Source organism: Poecilia reticulata, chromosome 5 (assembly GCF_904066995.2).
Source record: "Poecilia reticulata chromosome 5, P_reticulata-male-v2, whole genome shotgun sequence".
Lineage (NCBI taxonomy): Eukaryota > Metazoa > Chordata > Actinopteri > Cyprinodontiformes > Poeciliidae > Poecilia > Poecilia reticulata.
Window position 1 is genome coordinate 28,660,070 of NC_088834.1, and position 18,964 is coordinate 28,679,033.

An 18,964-nucleotide genomic window follows, 5' to 3' on the forward strand; every position below is an offset into this window, starting at 1 on the left:
TCCACCTCCATGAAGATCAAACACACAGCAGCAGTAAACAGCGACAGAGAATTATATTATTATTATTGTCGAGGGGTGCATCAGTTGCAGTTTTCTGGCCGATCGCCGATCTATAAAAAGCCTGACCTGCACTTTTGTTTTGACTGAAATATCGCTAAATATAGCAAGAACGTTGATGAGTCTGCAGCAGTAGGATGACAAACTTGCAGACATGACCTGGTGGGCCGGTCTGTCAGTCAAACCTCTCTTATAGCAGAGCAGAAGAGGACAGTGGTTGATTTTTAGACCTTTCCTGAGGTAGATGACAGCTTTGGGGAGATTTAAACCTCATTTAATTGCAATTAATTGTGGCAATAAATCCAAATTCTTATAATAAGTATTTTATCATAATAAATCAGTGACACTTTCTACGCGGTTAGCAGAAAGACATACTCTCTGCATTTGGCTGAAAAGTGACTACAGGCTGAATTAACTTTGACCTGTTCCACTAGTAGATTTTATTTTATGTGAAAGAAATTTTATTTCAAAATTAATATATTTATTGTTTGCACGATAAAGCAAAAAAAAAAAAAAAAAAAGCAGCTAGTTGACTGAACCTGGTAGCTGAAGAGCTGACTGGAGCTGCGCCGGGCCCCTCCACTGACCGTCACAGACACAGTGCCGTCCTTCTCGCCACCACTGCTGCCGGTCCGGCACACTATCCTGGAGGACAGGCGTCACACACAGCTCACACACATCCTCAGCATCAGAAGTTCCTGTTAGAGAGAAGCAGGCTGTGTGTAGAGCACCTGGAGGAGACCTCGTACAGGTCCAGCAGGACAGCACACGGCACCTCGGCTACCGTCACCGAGTGGACGATGTCCTCAGCCTTCTGGCCCAGGTTGGACCCGGAAATGGTCACCAGGGTGCCCCCCTCCAGCAGGCCAGACAGCGGCTCAATCTGGAGGAAACACGGCAGAGCTGCTCACCACCATCACCATGGAGACAGCTGATGGTTTTTAAAGACAGCTGACGCTATGCCACAGGTTAGTTCAGGTTGGGAGACAAAAAGAATCCAAAATCAACACAGAGATGGTTTAGAGAAAAAAAAAAGATCCAGGTTCTTCCCCGTAAGGATGTTCTGTCAGGATGCCGTTGGTCTGCCACAGCTACCGGTTCAGGCAGCAACAGATGGACTCACCGAGTGGATGACGGGAGCCGGACACGTCTGCTGGACTTGTTCACTGCAGGAGTCTGAGTACAGGCATCTGGCGGTGTGGCCGCTGCACCACACACAGCCGTATCGCTGGTCAGCGGTGTGGCAGCGGCTGCAGTCCGACCGGCCCACGGAGCAGTTGTACAGGGTCACTGACGGCAGAACAACAGAGTGGTGTCACACCAACGCCAGGTCTGCAGAACTCTCTAGAAAACGTGGATCTGAGCTGCCCGCAGATAGACGTGCCAAAGTTTCTCCACTGTAACCCAACAACAGCTCCACGGTTTCATTTAAACCCAAACGTTCCTGGCGCTGCTGTAAACATGCTAACTATTACTTCTGTATTAGAAACAGCAAACTAAGGCTAGCATGAATCAACACCAAGTAGTTTGTAGGTGTTTCTACAGATTTTAGCTGCTTTGTTGTTTTTCCACACTCAGGCGGATAATCAGTCAGGCTGTCTGCTCAGGTAGCCAACTGTAGTTTTAACTCAGTGGCTCTCTTGGTTTCCATGCTAGGACTGGGATGCTTTTGCAAGCGGGGATATTTAACCTTTCAGTAACACTTTATTTGAAGTGGTGTGCATAAGACTGACTTCACACCGTCATAAACATAACACCTGTTATGAACATGGATTCTTCACGAATGACTGTTGTCATTAAGGGTTAGTCAGTAAATAATACTTTTAATTGACTTTTACTCCAGGTTTTAATGCTACTTTGCATTAAAAGTGTCATTATTTACCAACTGACACTTAATGACAACAGTCATAACCATTCATGAAGACTCCATGTTCATAACAGGTGTTATGTTATGTTTATGACAGTGTCAGTCTTATACACACCTCTTCAAATAAAGTGTTTCCAAACTTTTTGTCTTTTTTGTCAATGAGGAAATGCTGTTCCTTTCAGCCAGCTGACTGGCAAGGTGCGGCAGACTGAGAAAGCTCTCCTCCAATCACATTGAACATAACCGACCTCAGCAAGCCGTGCCGTCTGAACACAGAGCAGAGCAGGCGGGTCTCACCGTGTAGATTAGGAGCGGTGTCCACATGAAACGTGTTCCTCCTCTTCACATACACCATGGCACTGTAGTCCTCCACCGCAGCAGAGTACGAGTACTGAACACACAGCAGGGTTGGGTTCAAAGAAAAGCATTCCACAAGTTCATCGTGCCTCAGGTGAGGCTGGCATCACGTCCTCTGGGCTCAGTCTGACTGGAACAGTTGGAGCTCCGTGTTCTTTACCCACATCAGAGCCCCCTGGAGCTGCCAGGACCCACTGATACATCTATACACACAGTTCAGTTAAAGTTCATCTGAAATGTTGGACGGTGACTGAGTCTTTTTGGGCCATAATTTAAAAATGCAAAATAACACCACTGTCTAGATCAGGGGAGTCCAAATCTTCTTGTCACGTGGAGTAAAATTACAAAGTCAACAGGACTTTGTTTATCTCCTCAATAATAAACGAAGCATTTGATACTTTTATGAAACCAATAAAGTAGTCAGATTTGTTGCTGGAAAATAGGGGTACACCAATTTATCGGCCAGTCGATTTATTTTTCTGTTGACATTTCAGACAAAGAAATTGGTATTTTCCAAAATCAGAATGATGGGGAATTGGCGATCGGCCAGAAAACTACAATCTGTGCACTGCACTGGAAAGGGAAGCGTAAATTATCTTTTAATATTAGAATGCATGTTTGCTAAATAAATTTAGCACATTTTCTAAGTATACATTGGAAAAATAAAACACAATTTAGTCAATTCTGATAAACAAAATCATGATTTAGGTCACTTTGTCTTTGAAAATTGTTGCTATGTTTAGCCAGGTTAGATAAATTCCCTAAAAGCTGATATGAGTGCAACAAAGCTTGTTTTTGAGTAGAAGTCACCAGACAGAAAGTAAAAAGCCTGGTTACTTAAAGACAAACAGTTGGCGTTACCAACATTTTCTATTGTAAATTTTTTTTTTTACTTTCCTTGTGATAATTTTTCCATAAATAAATAAAAAGTCTCCATCTACATCAAACATCTGTGCACATAAACAGTGGAATGTATTTCAAACCTTGTGTAGCTGACAGGTGATGTAGAAGCTGGATGGATTCATGTCGTCAGACTCCACAAAGGCTTCCACCACCACCGTCTGACCCTCGATAACCAGCACACACTCATAGTCCAGCTCTGCATCCTGAACACACACACACAGAAGTTTAACAAATGCCTTTGGGTCCAGTCTGGTTGCACAGACGGATCGGGAGCGTTGATCTGCACCTGATACAGGTGGAGGTTGCGTGCCAGTAGCGTGATCTTCCTCTCCACCTGGACGGGCAGCAGGGAGGAGCCCTGGACCTTTTCCACACAGGGACATGCAGAGGAGCCCCAGCTGATGTAGGGGCCCTCATCGCCCTGCAGTGAGACACAGTCACACAACGTAACGACCCCGCAGGCCCCGAGCTCCCGCCTGCAGCATGGACTACCAGCTACGAGAGGACAGAGGCGGGTAGAGCAGCCAAACATTGTACTCAAGTAAGAGCAGTGACACTTCAACATGTTTTTACTCAATGAACATCCTCCAAGAAATGATTCAAGTAAGAGTAAAAATGTATTTGGTAAAAAGTCTACTCAGGTATTGAGTACGTGATCACATTATCGATCATTTATTCAATCATTAAAAATCACATAATCAGCTGAATCAGAGTATTAAATTATGTGGAAAATTTGGTATTTTAAAGATCAGAATGAAAATAATTCATATAGACACCATAATTATGAAATAACACAATCAGGCAATAGGAAAATTTGTCTAAATTTTTTTCCCCCCCATTTCAAAATGTATGAAACTTTAGTGAAAATTCCTGATGTGCGTCTGTTGATTTTTTTGGTTAAAACATTTAGTTTTTTATTCAGTGGGCAGAGAATCTAAAAATTTTACTCAAGTGAGAGCAATGACACTTTGTACTAAAATTACTCAAAGAAAAGTACAACGTTTCCAAAAAGTTACTCAAGTGACTCGAGTATTTGAATAAATGTAGCTAGCTACTACCCAACTCTGTGTGAGGATGAGTGCTTTGAAAAAATGTGTTTTAATAAAGTTTTAGACCAACTAATCATCCTCCCTCCATCATATGTCGGACTTGTCTCCAGGCACACAAAAATCTTAAAAACACTTTGATCTCCAGAGAGTATTTCTTTGTTTTTCTTTTTTCTGATGTTGATCTTTTAAGCTTGCCACCCTAACCGCTAACTTGACATGCTAGAGACAGTTTTAAATGTTAACTATGTTATTATTTCGTCTTTGTTTTGAAATAATAGTATTACATATAAATGACAGCTCGTATCTTCGTTAATTTTAATTCCTGGTGGGAAATCTGGATTAGCAGGCCGGAGAGAACCTCGGTCATCAGTGGATCATTGGGAACCGGCTCAGTGGCAAACAGGAGCTCAGATTACCATGTTCACTGTCCAGGTCAGTGGCATCGTCTTGTCATTCAGCCATGTTCTGTGTGCGTTTAGGTGTGTGTGTAGGCGTGTGTGTGCGTGTGCATGTGTGTGTGTGAGGATGGACTGTGTGACTAAGTTGCTACAGAAACCGACTGATCTACAGCATCAGGAAGGAAAGAAAGTGATGAGAAAAGGTCCATAGTGGAGCAGAGCAGCTGGTGTTGTGTGGTCTAGGCACAGCAGACAGACAGGAAGAGCAGCGGCAGAGGAGACGACTGGAGCGTTTCAGTGGGATGTACAGTTTCCAGTTTGAATTCCAGTTAGACGCTGGGAGTAAAGGGAAGTACTGGTGAGCAGGTTAAGGAGGCACAGAGGGCGGACCGCGCGTCAACTCACCGGTAGGAAGGCATCAGCTGGATCATCCTGGTAATCCAGTTCAGGGTTTGAGTCTGTTTCCCTCAGCTGGGCGTATGAGGGGGGGTCACGGTCTTCGCCGTCACCTGACAGCCTGGCTGTGTCCTCTTCTGTGCCCTCAGTCAGCGCGTCTGCTTGCTTCGACTTCCAGGTCTGGTCAGGGTCAAAGTCGAGGTCATGGTCCGGGTGGATACCTCCTTCTGGGCTCAGTGAGGGACTGGGTGTGAGGTCCAGGTTGGGGGAGGGGTCAGTAACAGCTGCTCCCGCCATAAAGGTGGTTGTGGGCTGGGGCTCATCGTCAGGTGAGGTCACGCTCAACGTTTCCTCACTAGGGGGCGACTGCGTGACCCCACTCAGGGTGGAGGCGTCCGAGATGACCAGAGGCATCACGGCTTCCTGATCCCCACTAAGGCTGTCGGCCCCGGTGACAGGCAGAACCTCAGTCGCTGCCATGGCAACTTGGTCAGATTCGCTCTGGGTGACAACGACGAGTCCCCCCACTGCAGTGGACCTCTCCGCCCTGCTGGGCGGGGCCGGGGGCGGAGCCGAGCTGGAGGGCTGTGGGGGCTCAGTGCTGGGCATGGGGGAGGTGGCTAACGCCCCGCTGGTTACTATGGCAACAGGAACAAAGCTTGTTGTGGCAGCAGTGGTAGCTGATGGCGTTATGAAAGGAGTGGAGGTTGTCATGGTGACTGTAGCCGCTGTGGTAGTAGAGGTTGGGATGGTTTTCATGGGTTTGGCGGTAGGGGGGGGAGATGTGGGGAGTTTAAACTGAGGAGGGGGGGAGACACATGAAGGAAGGGGGGGGAGACAAATCAAAAACTTACAGAAAATGGAAAACAGAACTGAATTTGCTGTGCTAAACGCATGCATGGACACATTAGCTGCGACAAACACCCAGGTTAGCTTAGCCTGGAGGAACGCTGCCTTAAAACCAGCTCATTACGTCACACAAAGGACAAAATGGCTGCCAGTGAAATGGGTGTCGTACGTCAGGTGGAGTGTTTGTGGAGCGCTGGCTGTGAGCAGAGAAAGGTCCACTCGTGGCGGAGCGAGCGGCCACAGAGTGCGGCGCTCTCCTCCTCCGTTACTGTGACTTACATGCTGGTTGTAGATAATGGCGCCCTCCTCGCACTCGGCCTTGTGGGTACAGGAGTGCTGGTGAACGCACCAGTTACAGCCCCATTTGCTCAGCACGCATCCACGGCAGCTGCACACAGACATAGCACCAGAGACGGTGACATTGGGGGAACCATCAGCACACAGCAGGAAATATGGCAAGAAAAAGATCTAAGTGAAGCTGCACAGCCTTTAAAACATGTTAACATCCTCGTTAGCACCAGAAAGTATGGAAAAGTAGAATCTGAAGATGAAACCAGGCTGGATATTTCAGCAAGACAATGACCCCAAACACACCGCCACAGCCCGGTGGGGCTCTTTTCTCCATACAGTTCTACATTATGTCACATCAGCTGATCGTGAACTCAGCTGTACCGACTACTTGTGCTTTTATCCACATTTGGTTATCCACATTTCAGGTTCATTGTAAATGTGTTTACATTGAAAAATGCTGAGAAGCTTAAAAGACGTGAAGTTACATAAAAACAGGACAAAGTGTTAAGATCAGCAGCAGACAGACAAGACGAGCACTGAGTGGTGACTTACGGAGAGCTCCCAGACTGCTGTTTCACTGCCATGCAGTCATAAAAGGTGAAGTCCCTGGCTGTTACCGTGACATCCCCGAAACGGACAGACAAGGTGAGAGTGATGAAATCTGATGGCAGAACACACACACACACACACACACACACACACACACACACGCAAACAGAGTGAACATCATCTCTTAACCAGGAAACCAGCAAAGCTTTAGCCAGGCTTATCAACTCTGAGCTACATCATATCAGTACTATGATGGGAACATCATGACCATCATCATCATCATCATCATCATCACCATCTTCATAAAGTGCTTTAACACCAGCAGCAACTGAAACAAAATGTTGAACATGAGTAATAAATAAATAAATAAATAAGATAAAAGAAACCATAAGAATAAAGCAACAAAGCTAAACACATAATAATGAATAAAAAACTCAATTCAAAACACAATCAGACAAGACATATAAAATTAACACCAATAAATAGCGGTGCACCGATTGCTGATTTTGTGGCCGATCTTTAAAAAGCCTGACCTGCTGACCCATTCTGATTTTGGCTGATTTTGATAAAGTAGCACAAAAGCTCAAATTAAGCATCTTTATGACATTACTAAAACAAAAATATCTTCATGTCTGTGTGACAGATTTTGGAAATGTGTCCTGATTTGTAGGACCTGCTTTATGTGGAGCTGCTTCTGTTGTTACAATGTTTTTATCACAGCCTTAAAGGCTGAATGAACAAATACAACACAAACAATAACAGCATACATGTGATTATGCAGTAGACAGTACATAAACAGATTTAAGCAGAACTGTGCATATTAGGATTCAGATTAGTGGCCACTGTCCTAGCTGCTTTAGGTAAGATGGAGTGGGTTTGATTTGATTTAGCTGTGTGTGCACATGCAGCATGTGTCGATACAATCTACACACACACGCACACGCACGCACACACACGCACTCACACACACGCACACACACAGAGGTTAATCCCAACACAACGGGGCTCCAAATCCCTTAGTCACAAAACCAAAAAGCTCATACCAGTAATTAAAATCCCTCAGTTGGAGGTTCAAAGCGATCAGACTCAACAAGCAGCGAATGCTGGTGAATAAAAACAAACAACCTCAGGCCTCTAAACCAGTGTTTTTCAACCTTTTTTGAGTAAAGGTACATTATTTTAATTGAAAAAAATCTCGAGGCACACCACCAACCAAAAATGTAAACAAAGATACTCCGTAGTCGCTAGTCGCCTATATTACATATATAGTCATTCTTATCAAAGTCTCTTGAATAGGAATCAAATAAACACAAACATTTATTTTGATCACATTTCATATTTCAAATTGCACTTAACACGTCCTCTTCAAAAATACACCTGAATAGTGCCACAACACTGTGGTGTTAAATTTAAAGAAGTTGTAGAAAACTTCAAAGTGTTTTACAAACTAATCCACAAGCATTCTTATAGCCGGAATACAGAAAATAATTCTTATTCTGAAAGAAGCAATAACATTTGGGAAAGATTTCACTTCATATTCACTGTTACAATATGAAGAGTTGCATGTACAAAATGTCAATATCTGTATATTTTACCCACCTAGTGTGAAACCTGTGAATGTTTGGATGAAAACAGCTGATTTCCTGGCAGAAATTGAAGATTTCAGTCTCTCTGGTTTTAGGTTTTATAGTAGCCAGGCTCTATTTCCCTCCTGTAGTGCCAGATCGACAACCCTCAACTTAAAAGCTGCATGATATGAGTTTGAAAACATTTCTCCGTCGTGCCTGCTGCTAGCATGTGGTTGTTCTAAATGAAAATCAGCGCTTCTTCTTTTGATTTACAATTTTGACTTCTAATGATTCACTTCCTGCTAGAGAGCCCCCTGGTGGTTGAAGAAAAATCCACAGAAAAGCCACATCGGGCTACAATCCGCATGGTTCAAAGCTTAGGAAAAGAGTAGCAGCTTATAGTCCGGAATATACAGTACCGTAGGTGAAATTGGAAAATTTCCACGACACACCTGACGATCACTCATTGCACACTAGTGTGCCGCGGAACAGTGGTTGAAAAACACTGCTCTGAACAGAACAAGCTGGACCCACCCTGTCCAGGAGGCACCATGGGTATTCTGCTGGAGTCCGGAGATTGGCAGGTGACTCCAGCCTCGGTGACGGCGGCAGGACTGCGGCTGTCCTGGAACAGGCAGGAGTACGACTCGCCCTGTTCCAACACGGGGAGTCCTGGGACGGACAGGGACACCTGAGGACAGGGGAGCAGTGGCACAGCAATTAGATTGTTATACATGGTTCAAAAGATGCAGAGGAGGAGGCTCAGTCGCTTTGCCACATGGAAATTACAAACAAATGTCTGGAGAGATAAAACTCAGCACCTGCGATTCACTAAGCAATTAGCTGGGAGCCTTCCTTTGGAAAGCTGCAGCTGTGTAAGCCTGGACAGACGGGCGTGATGTTCCAGCTACTGACAGCAGAACAAAGAGCAGACGACTCTGTCAGAATCAGCCGGGCTGGCCCGACTGTGTGCATAAACAAATACTACAAATACTACACTGCAAAAACACAAAACCTTAAGTACTTTTGGTCTAGTTTCTAGTGAAAATGTCTTTAGCACACTTAAAATAAGACAATAAACTAACTTACAGGTACATTTTCAGCAAGAAATATGAGTTTGTTTTAAGTAAATGATTCCTTAATACTTTTTTTTTTTAAAGTTCTAGTTCCATTGGCACTTATGGGAAACATGTCCTGTTATAAGTGAAAAAATCTGCCAGTGGAACTAAAACGTTTTCATCAATATTAAGGAATTACTGACTTAAAATAAGCTCCTTTATCTTGCTGAAAAGCTACTTATAAGCTAGATTTGTCTTATTTCAAGAGAAGACAGTAGAAACTAGAGAAAAATTACTTGGTAAGTTTTTGTGTTTTTGCAGTGAACTGGCTTCTCCTTATGGGGCCCAAAGCCTGGGCCCCATGAGAGGAGGCGCCGTTTTGGGATTAGCAGTTAGGTTTAGGATTAAGCTGCGACTTAATTTAGATTCAGGACTAGATATGTTCTGCTGATGGTTAGCCTGCAGAAATGAATGAAAGTCAATGCAAAGTCCCTGTGAAGATACAAAAACATACTGTGCGTGCGTGCGTGCGTGTGTGTGAAAATGTTTAATAGCGGGTGTGAGAACCCACATCCCCCCCGCTCCCTGTTGGACCTGAGGATGACATGAGGACATCCAGAGCCAGAAAGAGTCCACATGCTCCAAACAAGCCAACCAATCAGAGCGGGCCCTGGGCAGAGCAGCTCCAACCCCCCAGTGAGCTCTAATCTCATCTCCACAGACCTCCATGGAGTGCAGACCGTGGCTGGACGACTCCCAGTGATTATCCCCCAGATAAAATGACTTTTCCCTGGGCTGGTTAACTAAACGGCAATCTTAAAACGGGCCCAGTAGAACTGGCTCTGTTCACAAAGTCTCTACTCTGATAAAAAAAAAAAAGTTTTACCATGTAGCTAAGCATAGTTTGTTACTTTGCTTTGTGAAAGTAAGTGACCCTACCATCCTGCTCTCCTCCCGGCTGATGTTGAATGGGTTCAGCTCCTGAACACTCAGACACTGCTGCTCGATGTCGAAGCTCCACAGCCACTGGCCGGCTCGGTCCCCACGACCACACTGCGACCTCAGCACACACCTGCAGAGGAAAGGCAAACACACACACTGTGTCACACTATCGCCACAACTCACTCTGGAGTCAGAGTCTCCCTCACCGCACTGGTAAAGGAGCTACAGTAAACTGGACCCCTTTAACACATAAAATGAAAAAAAAATGAGGTGGAAAAAATAAGAGAAAAATAAAACATTGAAATCCATCTGAGGGATAGAAATATGTTTCCATGTCTTCAGTGTTCTTCCAGCTATTTGAGGCCGGGAGTTTTCCCAAATACAAAATATTTGAAAAGAAAAATGACGTGATGAAAAATGATATGACTCAGTGATCACATCAAGATAATAAATAGGCTATTCATGCAAGAAAATTCTGGTTGAATTAAAACAGCATCATTCACTTCACCTGAAAGGGCATGAAGCAAAACCCTGCAAAAACACAAAATCTCTCTAGTTTCTAGTACCAATATCTTAGTACAAGACAAAAAATAACTTCTAAAAAACTTTTCAGGAACATATAGAAGCTTGTTGTAAGTAAATAATTCCTCAATATTGTTCTAGTTCCATTGGCAAATTATGTTATTTATAACATGGGGAAAATGTTTTGTTATAAGTGAAAAAATCTAGAACTTATTCATCAGTATTAAGGAATTATTGACTTAAAACTCCAATATATAGCTGAAAAAATATTTATAAGTCAGTTTTGTCTTATTTCAAGTTTCTAAGATGTTTGCACAGGAAAATAAACCAAAAATACTTGGTAAGATTTTGTGTTTTTGCAGGGCAGCAGAAAGGAAAGTATGAACGAATGAATGATTCCGATTGTTGTTTTCCCTTAATTAAAAACATAGTTTGAAAACTGCTTTTTAGTATTTATTGAGGTTATCGCTATCTGATGTTGTTATTAGTTCAATCATCTGAAATATTACATATGAAGGGGGAAAAAAAGTGAAAATAGGGAGAAATCCATCGTCTCTTTTCACAAGAGTGAGACATAAAAAGACCCGCTTCCAAAATGTTTTGTGAAGAACACTAGAGTTGTGGATGATGAAGAGAAGGAAATGTCAAACATCAGACATGCTACAACAGGGAGCCTAATAGAGTGACAGAAGTTTGGGATTGGTTGTGTAAGGATCAGTCTGGAGGTGACTGAACTGTATTCATGTTAAAAAGAAAAAAAACATCTGAGTCATGGGGTAATCAGGCTGCTCTTTCTGAATGAACATAATCACATCAAATGGATGACTAATTACTGGGTGCCTATCGTTTCCTCGTCTTGCTAGCAGCTCTCTCACCTTCCCTCCAGGACGCACCAGCCGCAGTAGGGGTCATGGGCCAGCAGACAGGAGTGGCAGTCTGGGTGCTGCTGGCATTCAGCCACCGGCCTCTTCTGCAGCTGCAGCCAGGACAAAACAATCACACTCATTTGTGCAAATCAGCCACACTAAGCTCCTAAAAAAAATCTGATTATAAACAATAGATGGCCCACATTCCCCCAGTGCAACAACAAAAAATCAAGAATACGGTGGCCGGAATAATCCCAACTGCACGCACATTGCTGGAATAACTGGAGCAGAAAGCAAAGAGTCATTTCCTGCTTTGCTTTGTGCCCGCAGCGCGGCCGAGGGGCGGTGTGGGACGAGAGCGCGGCCGGAGTTTGTACCATGTCGCGGGTCATGATGAAGAGGTGCTCCTCCTCCTGGTCCAGAACCAGGTCCGAGCTAATAGGCGTGTTCTTCTGGATGGAGACCACAGAGTACTCCTCCACCTCGCCGTTTGGCCCCAGGAAAACCTGAGGAGAAACAAGACACCGGTCTGATCCATCTGTCTACACGTTACAGAAGGCATGACTGGGCCAAACGGCATCAAAGCTTTGAGAGACAGACAAAAAACTACAAAGCAAGAGAGGAAGGATTTCAGGCATGTGGCTGAGGAATGTACTTTCATCTCTCTTAACTGCTGAATAGGGTTCCACCAATTTATCAGCGCCGATTTCCTCAATTTTGGGAGATCAGTGATCGACCGATACTTGCATGTCAAGCCGATCTTATCCACCTCAGCAAAGGCCTAAAAATGAACCACTTTCCTCTTCTGCTCACCAATGAGAGAGGTTTGACACCGGCCCACCAAGACATGTCTGCATGTTTGCAATTAACAACACTCTCTCCACTGTTGCCAACTCAGCAACTTTCTTGCTGTATTTAGCGACATTTCAGACACAAAAATTGGTATTGGCCAAAATTGGAATCAGCAGGTCAGGCTTCTTAAAGATCAGTAATCGGAGAACGGTCAGAAAACTGCAATCAGTGCATCTGTACAGCCAAACTTCACTATGTCATGTAACAGTAATAGTAACAGTCATGTTACTATGTTACTTCTCCACAATAAAATTAAAACCATCTGAAAAAGACAGATTCATAATCTCTTGATGAAATGAGATAATCTTTTCCACCTCAGTTTTTTTTTACTTTTTTTTTTACTGAGCACAACAAAATGAAACATCCAGAAGAATGTGTGTGTGTGTGTGTGCGTGTGTGTGCGTGTGCGCGCGTGTGTGAAGGTGTGCAGCAATAACGGCGCACAACCCCGAGTACAGTATGCTGCTATGTACAAGAGATAAAGTCCCATACACGCTGAATCTGATGTAACTGCATAGTAACATATTAATGGAGTCAGTGTTCCTTTTGTAATGCTCCTTCACTACGGCTAGCCACTGAGGACAAAGACTCCAGTGTGTGCAGGAGGTCTCTCAGCCTGTAAAATCCTCGTGTCATCACTGGTACCCAGGTCCTTCCCTGACCTCCAAGCTGACGTTATTGAGGGAAGTTTTAGACACAGACTCATAGATTTATTGATGCCCTGAGGGGGAACTGTCCAGTCACAGCACCAGAGAACAAGGCAGCTGAACAAAACACAATCTGTGCAAACTCATCATCTAAAAACAACTAAACACGGTAAATTCATCATGGCTAGGTGGAGTGTTGCGCCTGTTCATGTGCTGCGCCTCTGGAAATGATTCACATCGCTTCACTTTTTCCACCGTTTGTCATGTTCCGACCTTAATCCTAATTGGATTTAATTAATTTCTTGCCCCAAAAATCTGCACACAAGTGCCCTATAAATGCCAATGTGGAAATCTTTTTGAGTGCTTTTCACATTTGTTAAAAACAGAACATGAAGAAATCACATAAAATCACGGTGCTGGAAGCATGTGATGTGACTCCGTCAAGAGTCAGTCTGACTTCATCCAGAATGTGAAGAATGTGACATGATATGTCGTGGTCGCTTCAGGTGATGTTTTGTTCAGCCATGTCTCTGAGCTCTGAACATCTTCAACTACAGTCATGGAATATGACAGAACTGGAGGATAATGGCTTCCTGGTAGCTTCAAGTATGGTTCTAAACAAATCATTGGCAGATAGTTTGTTATGGTTCTGTGATGATGCCCCAATAACTTCTAGAGTACTGCATCCCTCTGGAAGACTTCTGGTACATTTTGACAATCCAGAGTCAATAAAATCTCTTTTGGGCCTATTTTGACAAAAAAAGATGTAAGGTTGCTTTTATTGCAGTTTTCTAACTGGTTGCCAATCATGATCTTTAAAACTGGCAATTCCAGTTTTGGCCAATAAAAATATTTTATCTGAAATTTGCTAAATATAGCAAGAAAGTCACTGATTTGACTTTCTTGCTATATTTGCTATCTATCTGGATGAAGGTTAGTTGGGTCTCAAATCAGCATATAAATGTTTCCCATAAGAACCCAAATTCCAGTTAGAGACATCACTATATGCTTCTTGGATGGACATTATTTTGGCAATTGATACCACAGTTCTTTGCTTCAAATGCAACATAATCATTCTTCTGCGTGAATAGGCAGTGTTATTGGCTGGACTGTCACCTTGTGGAGTTTCCCCTTGGAGTCTCCAAGGAAGGCGATGGTATATCCCTCCCTCATGCTCACAGCCACAGCAGTGAGCCGGGCAGACGGGCTGTCCAGTATGGTGTCCACTAGCACCGGGATCCGGCTGGCCATGGGGCTAGGAGTGTGGTCAGAGCCACAGGGGTAAGCATCCAGGGTGTTCTGAAATTCAGAACAGAACCATAAGAAGACAGTCGCATCGACGAGTCACTTAACCAAGGCTGAAGACTGAAAGAAGACAATTCACTTAAACACAAAATACCTACATACCTAACTACCTACCTACATAGGAAGGTATATAGGTATACCTAGCTATATAGGTAGGTATATAGCTAGGTATGTAGGTAGAAACATACCTACCCATGTATCTACCTACTACCTATATATACGTCCATCAACTCACCTGCTTTCCTGCCTCCTTCCATCCCTCCCTCCCTCTTTCTCCCGGCTCATTTGGGCTCCACATAAAATCTTTGAACTAATTTGTCTTGAATTCCTCTACAGCAACACCAAAAGCCAAAATGTTTCCCAAAGTGTTCCTGATGGGGCCCATAAAACTGTGGCAGGACTTCTTGGGAACAGTTTGTGGTTTGAGGATGAAATAAAACTGGACACAGTCGCTATAAATCTGAAATAGGATTTGATTTTGCCTTCCCAGTTTGGGAAGAGGGAGTCTTGACTCTTCTTGTTGCAGAAGCTGTATTTTTAAACGAGACCGCTCCCCAATGGGTTCATTGCCTCATCATTAGCAATGAGAGATGGAGGCAATGAACCCAAGAACTCTGGCTTCTGGAAGCAACTTTTGATGGATTCTATGTTAATATGATGACAGGAACAGCTTTTGTGGTAGCAATACTTACCCTTCATCCACAAAACAAATATAGTGTGAGTGCTTTATAGGAAAATTTGATTCCTGCTCTTTTCTGCACAACTGTAGAGCACATTCAGCAAAGCAGAATAGATCTCTAAAAACAGCAGAGCAGACATCATGAAAGGAAAATGTATTATAGGATGTAAAAAATAAAGAGCCAGGTCTGGGAATATGTCATAGCAGCTTAAGCGGTGCCTGGACACTAGCTGGTTTGGCTGATGGAAGCCTATGATTACGCTGTAACGACTAATGAGTTCTGAGTATATCCGGAGTACCTATAGCCATAAATATAAAGGCCAGATCAGAGCCAAGATACATCTTGGTTATTCATTATCACTGTGAAACTTCACATTTCATCACCAGGAACAAATCTGCACTCTTAATGGCTTAAACCTTTTGTCCAAATCCACCCAGGGTGCAGATGGACCTTCCTGGCAAAGATGAAAAGTGGAGACAGATTGTTTATTTGCAGGGATCAAGTAAAGACTTAACGTTGTAATCATGTCGTAAATCTGCTTTTTGGCTTTAATTCTCAGAGGTTGCCTCCTTTCTGCAGTTTGTTGTGGTTTTCCTATTATGATCTTTCCATTATGACGGAAACAATATTTTTCTCCATTCTCATCAAATGGTGATCTCATGCCAAACATTACACATTTATCTTTGACGAGAAAACAAGCAAAGAGAAAGAAAACCACAAGTAGTCGACTAAATAAGAGTCGACTCAAGTTCAACAGTTATCTCAATCCTAAAGGTCGCTACTGTGGACCCCCAGGTATTCATGGGGGTTAGGGGCTACAAGTAACTGCCTATTTTTATAGTTCAAACACCAAATATACCTTAAAATGCTTTAATACACACAGAGGAAACCATATTAGCGCTCACGCAGTAACTAGCATCCAAAGATCTTACTTATCTCTGAATTTGGGGGTACAGTCAATCAGCACCATGGAATGTGAATGGTGCTTCTGGATTGGCTGCTAGGTGAGTTTTCCACAAAACTACAAATTTCAAGAAAACTGTCAATTTGAAACTTCAGTTGGACCCAAAGTGATTGGATTACGTGCACAAAAGCCCACTTTCCCCTCAGACATTCCGCTTAATAGTTGAGTGTAGTCACAGAGAACAGATTTATGGGTCATTGTGCTTACCTCTGGAAGGTTGGCACAGTTGGACTTGACTTCATATTCAATGTATGCCGCCTCCGCTCCTCCTTCTCTACCCATTTGTGTGTAGCACAGGTCTCTAGTTGAGTTAATTCTGCGGTCCACATCTTCAAGGTTGAACATGCACAGAGCGGAGTCCTCACTTGGTCGAGACGATGAGGTCAGATGAGTTGAGAAGACTCCGAGAAGGATCTCTGAATCTTGACCCTTAACCCCGTCCTTGGAGAATCCGAGCTGGACAGCTTGCAGGAGGTTGTACATTTTACCAGCCCTGGAGCGACACGTCAGCGGCACCTCTACATACGAGTAATAGGCCTGGTCATCTAAACATACACGCGAGACATATGTGCGGTACTCCCGTGACTGTGACTTCAGGTCCCGCCTGTAGAAGAAGAAGTACACATGGTGCCGGTGGGCGAACGAGGCCACAAAGTGGTGATCATATTCTGAAAGGCGGCCGGCGACGGCCAGCTTGGCGGTCTCCTCATAGGAAAAGATGGGGGCTTGGGCTAGGTTTCGGGTGGAGATAGGTGGATGGCTGCTGGTATAACCTCGTCCCACAAACAGAACCGGCTGTCTGTCAGGGTGAGAGCGAACCACAAGCCCGACAGTGCTAACATTGGGGTGGTTGGCTGCTACATACTGAGTGTCCACTGGCTTGTCTGTGGAAAAAAGCACTACATTGATTGATGTCAGGTTACGCTTCTGGCATATTCCTTGATTGACACTCCCACAGGTAATAAGTTCCATAGAGTAAGGGTCAACCAGCAGGAGCTTGTTGTGGTTGCTGGTTTCCTTTGCTTGAGGGCAGTTGGTCTCTGTCACAGGGGGCAAACACTCCGGGCTGTCGATAACGGGTCCAGTGTCGTTCCGGAGCTTAAGCTGAAGTAACGGATCTAGCTGGAACAGCTGATCTCGAGCCCCAATGTAGACCCATCCTACACTGGGGTCAGGATGCAGGGCCAGGTGCTCGAATATCGTGTTGTTCCATTTAAAAGTGGGATAAAGGCCAGAGTGGGAAGACACCGATCCCTGTGCAACACCTCTGGATGGTGAACTAAATGGCTGAGCAAAGATGGCAACAAGCAGGAGGCACCGCAGAGCGTGGAGCATTAACGCTGAAGCAGAACACGCTGTCCCAGGAAGCATGGCAGTAGAGCTGAGGGAAAGAAACAATTTCAAATATCAGAAAGCATGTCTACCTCCAGTACAACAGAACTGCTAAAGGTTTTGCCATCGTTTCCTGTGCACTTCTGGAACATTGGCAGGACTGCTCATACAGCAGATCAGGCATGAGATGTTTGCTATAATAGCACATTACCTCAACAAGATACATTACAACTTGCAAAGATATTTGATCTGACTGAGATTCTGATGGTCTCCCAAGACACAAGGACCTATTACAGACTTGGATCTATGATCAGTAAGATGTGAGTTGTACTTGTACTTTGGTTCTTTGCTTATTGTTATATTGTATAAACTACTCAAAGTCTAAATTTTTCTACAATATTTTCTGTTAATCTAAGAGCAAAGAGTTTTAGGGGTTCACCAAGGATGCGACCTCTGACACTACAGAACTTATGAATTGTTATTAAGCATTTTATTGGTTCTGGTTAAAAACTCCACATGTAATTATGTTAGTAGTCGAAGGTATGCCTGGTTCCCTGAAAAAACAAAATCTTACCAAGTAGTTTCTAGTGCAAATATCTTAGTACACTTGAAATAAGACAAAATTTACTTACAATTAACTTTTTGGCAAGAAATATGAGCTTGTTTTAGGTCAGTAATAATTCCTTAAATATTGATGAAAAAGTTGTTCCATTGGCAGATTAAATTTCACTTACAACAAGATTTTTTCCCCAATGTTTTTAGTGAAATAATCTTCCAATGGAACTAGAACTTTTCCATCAATATTAAGGAATTATTGACTTAAAACAAGCTCCTATATCTAACGGAGAAGTTATTTGCAAGTTAATTGTGTGTTATTTCAAGTGTACTAAGATATTTACTTTAGAAACTGGGGCAAGAATACTTGGTAAGATGTGGTTTTGCAGTGTTTGATGGTTTCAGTTTGTTAAATCACACATTGATCATTAACAGGAAAGTAAACCTCTTGATCTTTTATCAGGAGAAGAATACAGAAAAATGAGACTTTAATCAGTCAGACAGCACTGGAGAAACTTTGAAAACTTAAAATTCTCTCTCTCCACACAACAATCTCACCATTTGTTTGCAGTGGTGCTTTACAGAGGTATGTTACCTCTTGACCTCCCAGATGCTCAGGCTCGGGTCATAAACGCATCCTTCTGGATAACACCTGCAGCACAAGGAAAGATAAGACAAATCTGAGGTCTCAGTTCATAAACAAGCTGTGATTCACAATCAAAATCCAGAGTTATGTCAGCCTACACTGGGGGGGCAGTGGGGGGGGGGCGAGTGAGCCCGGAGCTCGTCATGTTTAAACTACATCAGGTTTCTTTTTTCCCCGGACTTAATTCATAGACTTTTCATACCCTGTTCAGACAGGATTTTAAGTCAAGAAGGGGCAGGAGACTACTACAACCAAAAACACAGATACCTCTTCAAGCACATCAGCTCCGGATGATGTGCTTGTAGTCGTTC

At 43.6% G+C, this 18,964-nt stretch overlaps 1 protein-coding gene across 4 annotated transcripts in view; it reads right to left on the reverse strand.

Moving 5' to 3' along the window:
- plxnb1b (plexin b1b) overlaps window positions 1-18,964 on the reverse strand; it is a 72,955-nt gene that overhangs the window by 13,119 nt on the left and 40,872 nt on the right. For 3 of the 4 annotated variants that reach the window (XM_081607422.1, XM_081607421.1, XM_008410420.3), the window contains exons 3-18: window positions 18,566-18,659; window positions 16,328-17,501; window positions 14,288-14,470; window positions 12,050-12,178; window positions 11,682-11,782; window positions 10,282-10,414; window positions 8,819-8,975; window positions 6,720-6,828; window positions 6,156-6,264; window positions 5,037-5,825; window positions 3,471-3,605; window positions 3,265-3,387; window positions 2,222-2,315; window positions 1,181-1,347; window positions 789-940; window positions 597-702 (exon numbers count right to left, since the gene is read on the reverse strand). In XM_081607422.1, coding sequence (XP_081463548.1) covers window positions 597-702; window positions 789-940; window positions 1,181-1,347; window positions 2,222-2,315; window positions 3,265-3,387; window positions 3,471-3,605; window positions 5,037-5,825; window positions 6,156-6,264; window positions 6,720-6,828; window positions 8,819-8,975; window positions 10,282-10,414; window positions 11,682-11,782; window positions 12,050-12,178; window positions 14,288-14,470; window positions 16,328-17,491 — 3,651 coding nt within the window. In that variant the 5' untranslated portion in view covers window positions 17,492-17,501; window positions 18,566-18,659. The remainder of the gene's footprint in view (window positions 1-596; window positions 703-788; window positions 941-1,180; window positions 1,348-2,221; window positions 2,316-3,264; window positions 3,388-3,470; window positions 3,606-5,036; window positions 5,826-6,155; window positions 6,265-6,719; window positions 6,829-8,818; window positions 8,976-10,281; window positions 10,415-11,681; window positions 11,783-12,049; window positions 12,179-14,287; window positions 14,471-16,327; window positions 17,502-18,565; window positions 18,660-18,964) is intronic. The other variant, XM_081607423.1, reaches the window with a different exon arrangement.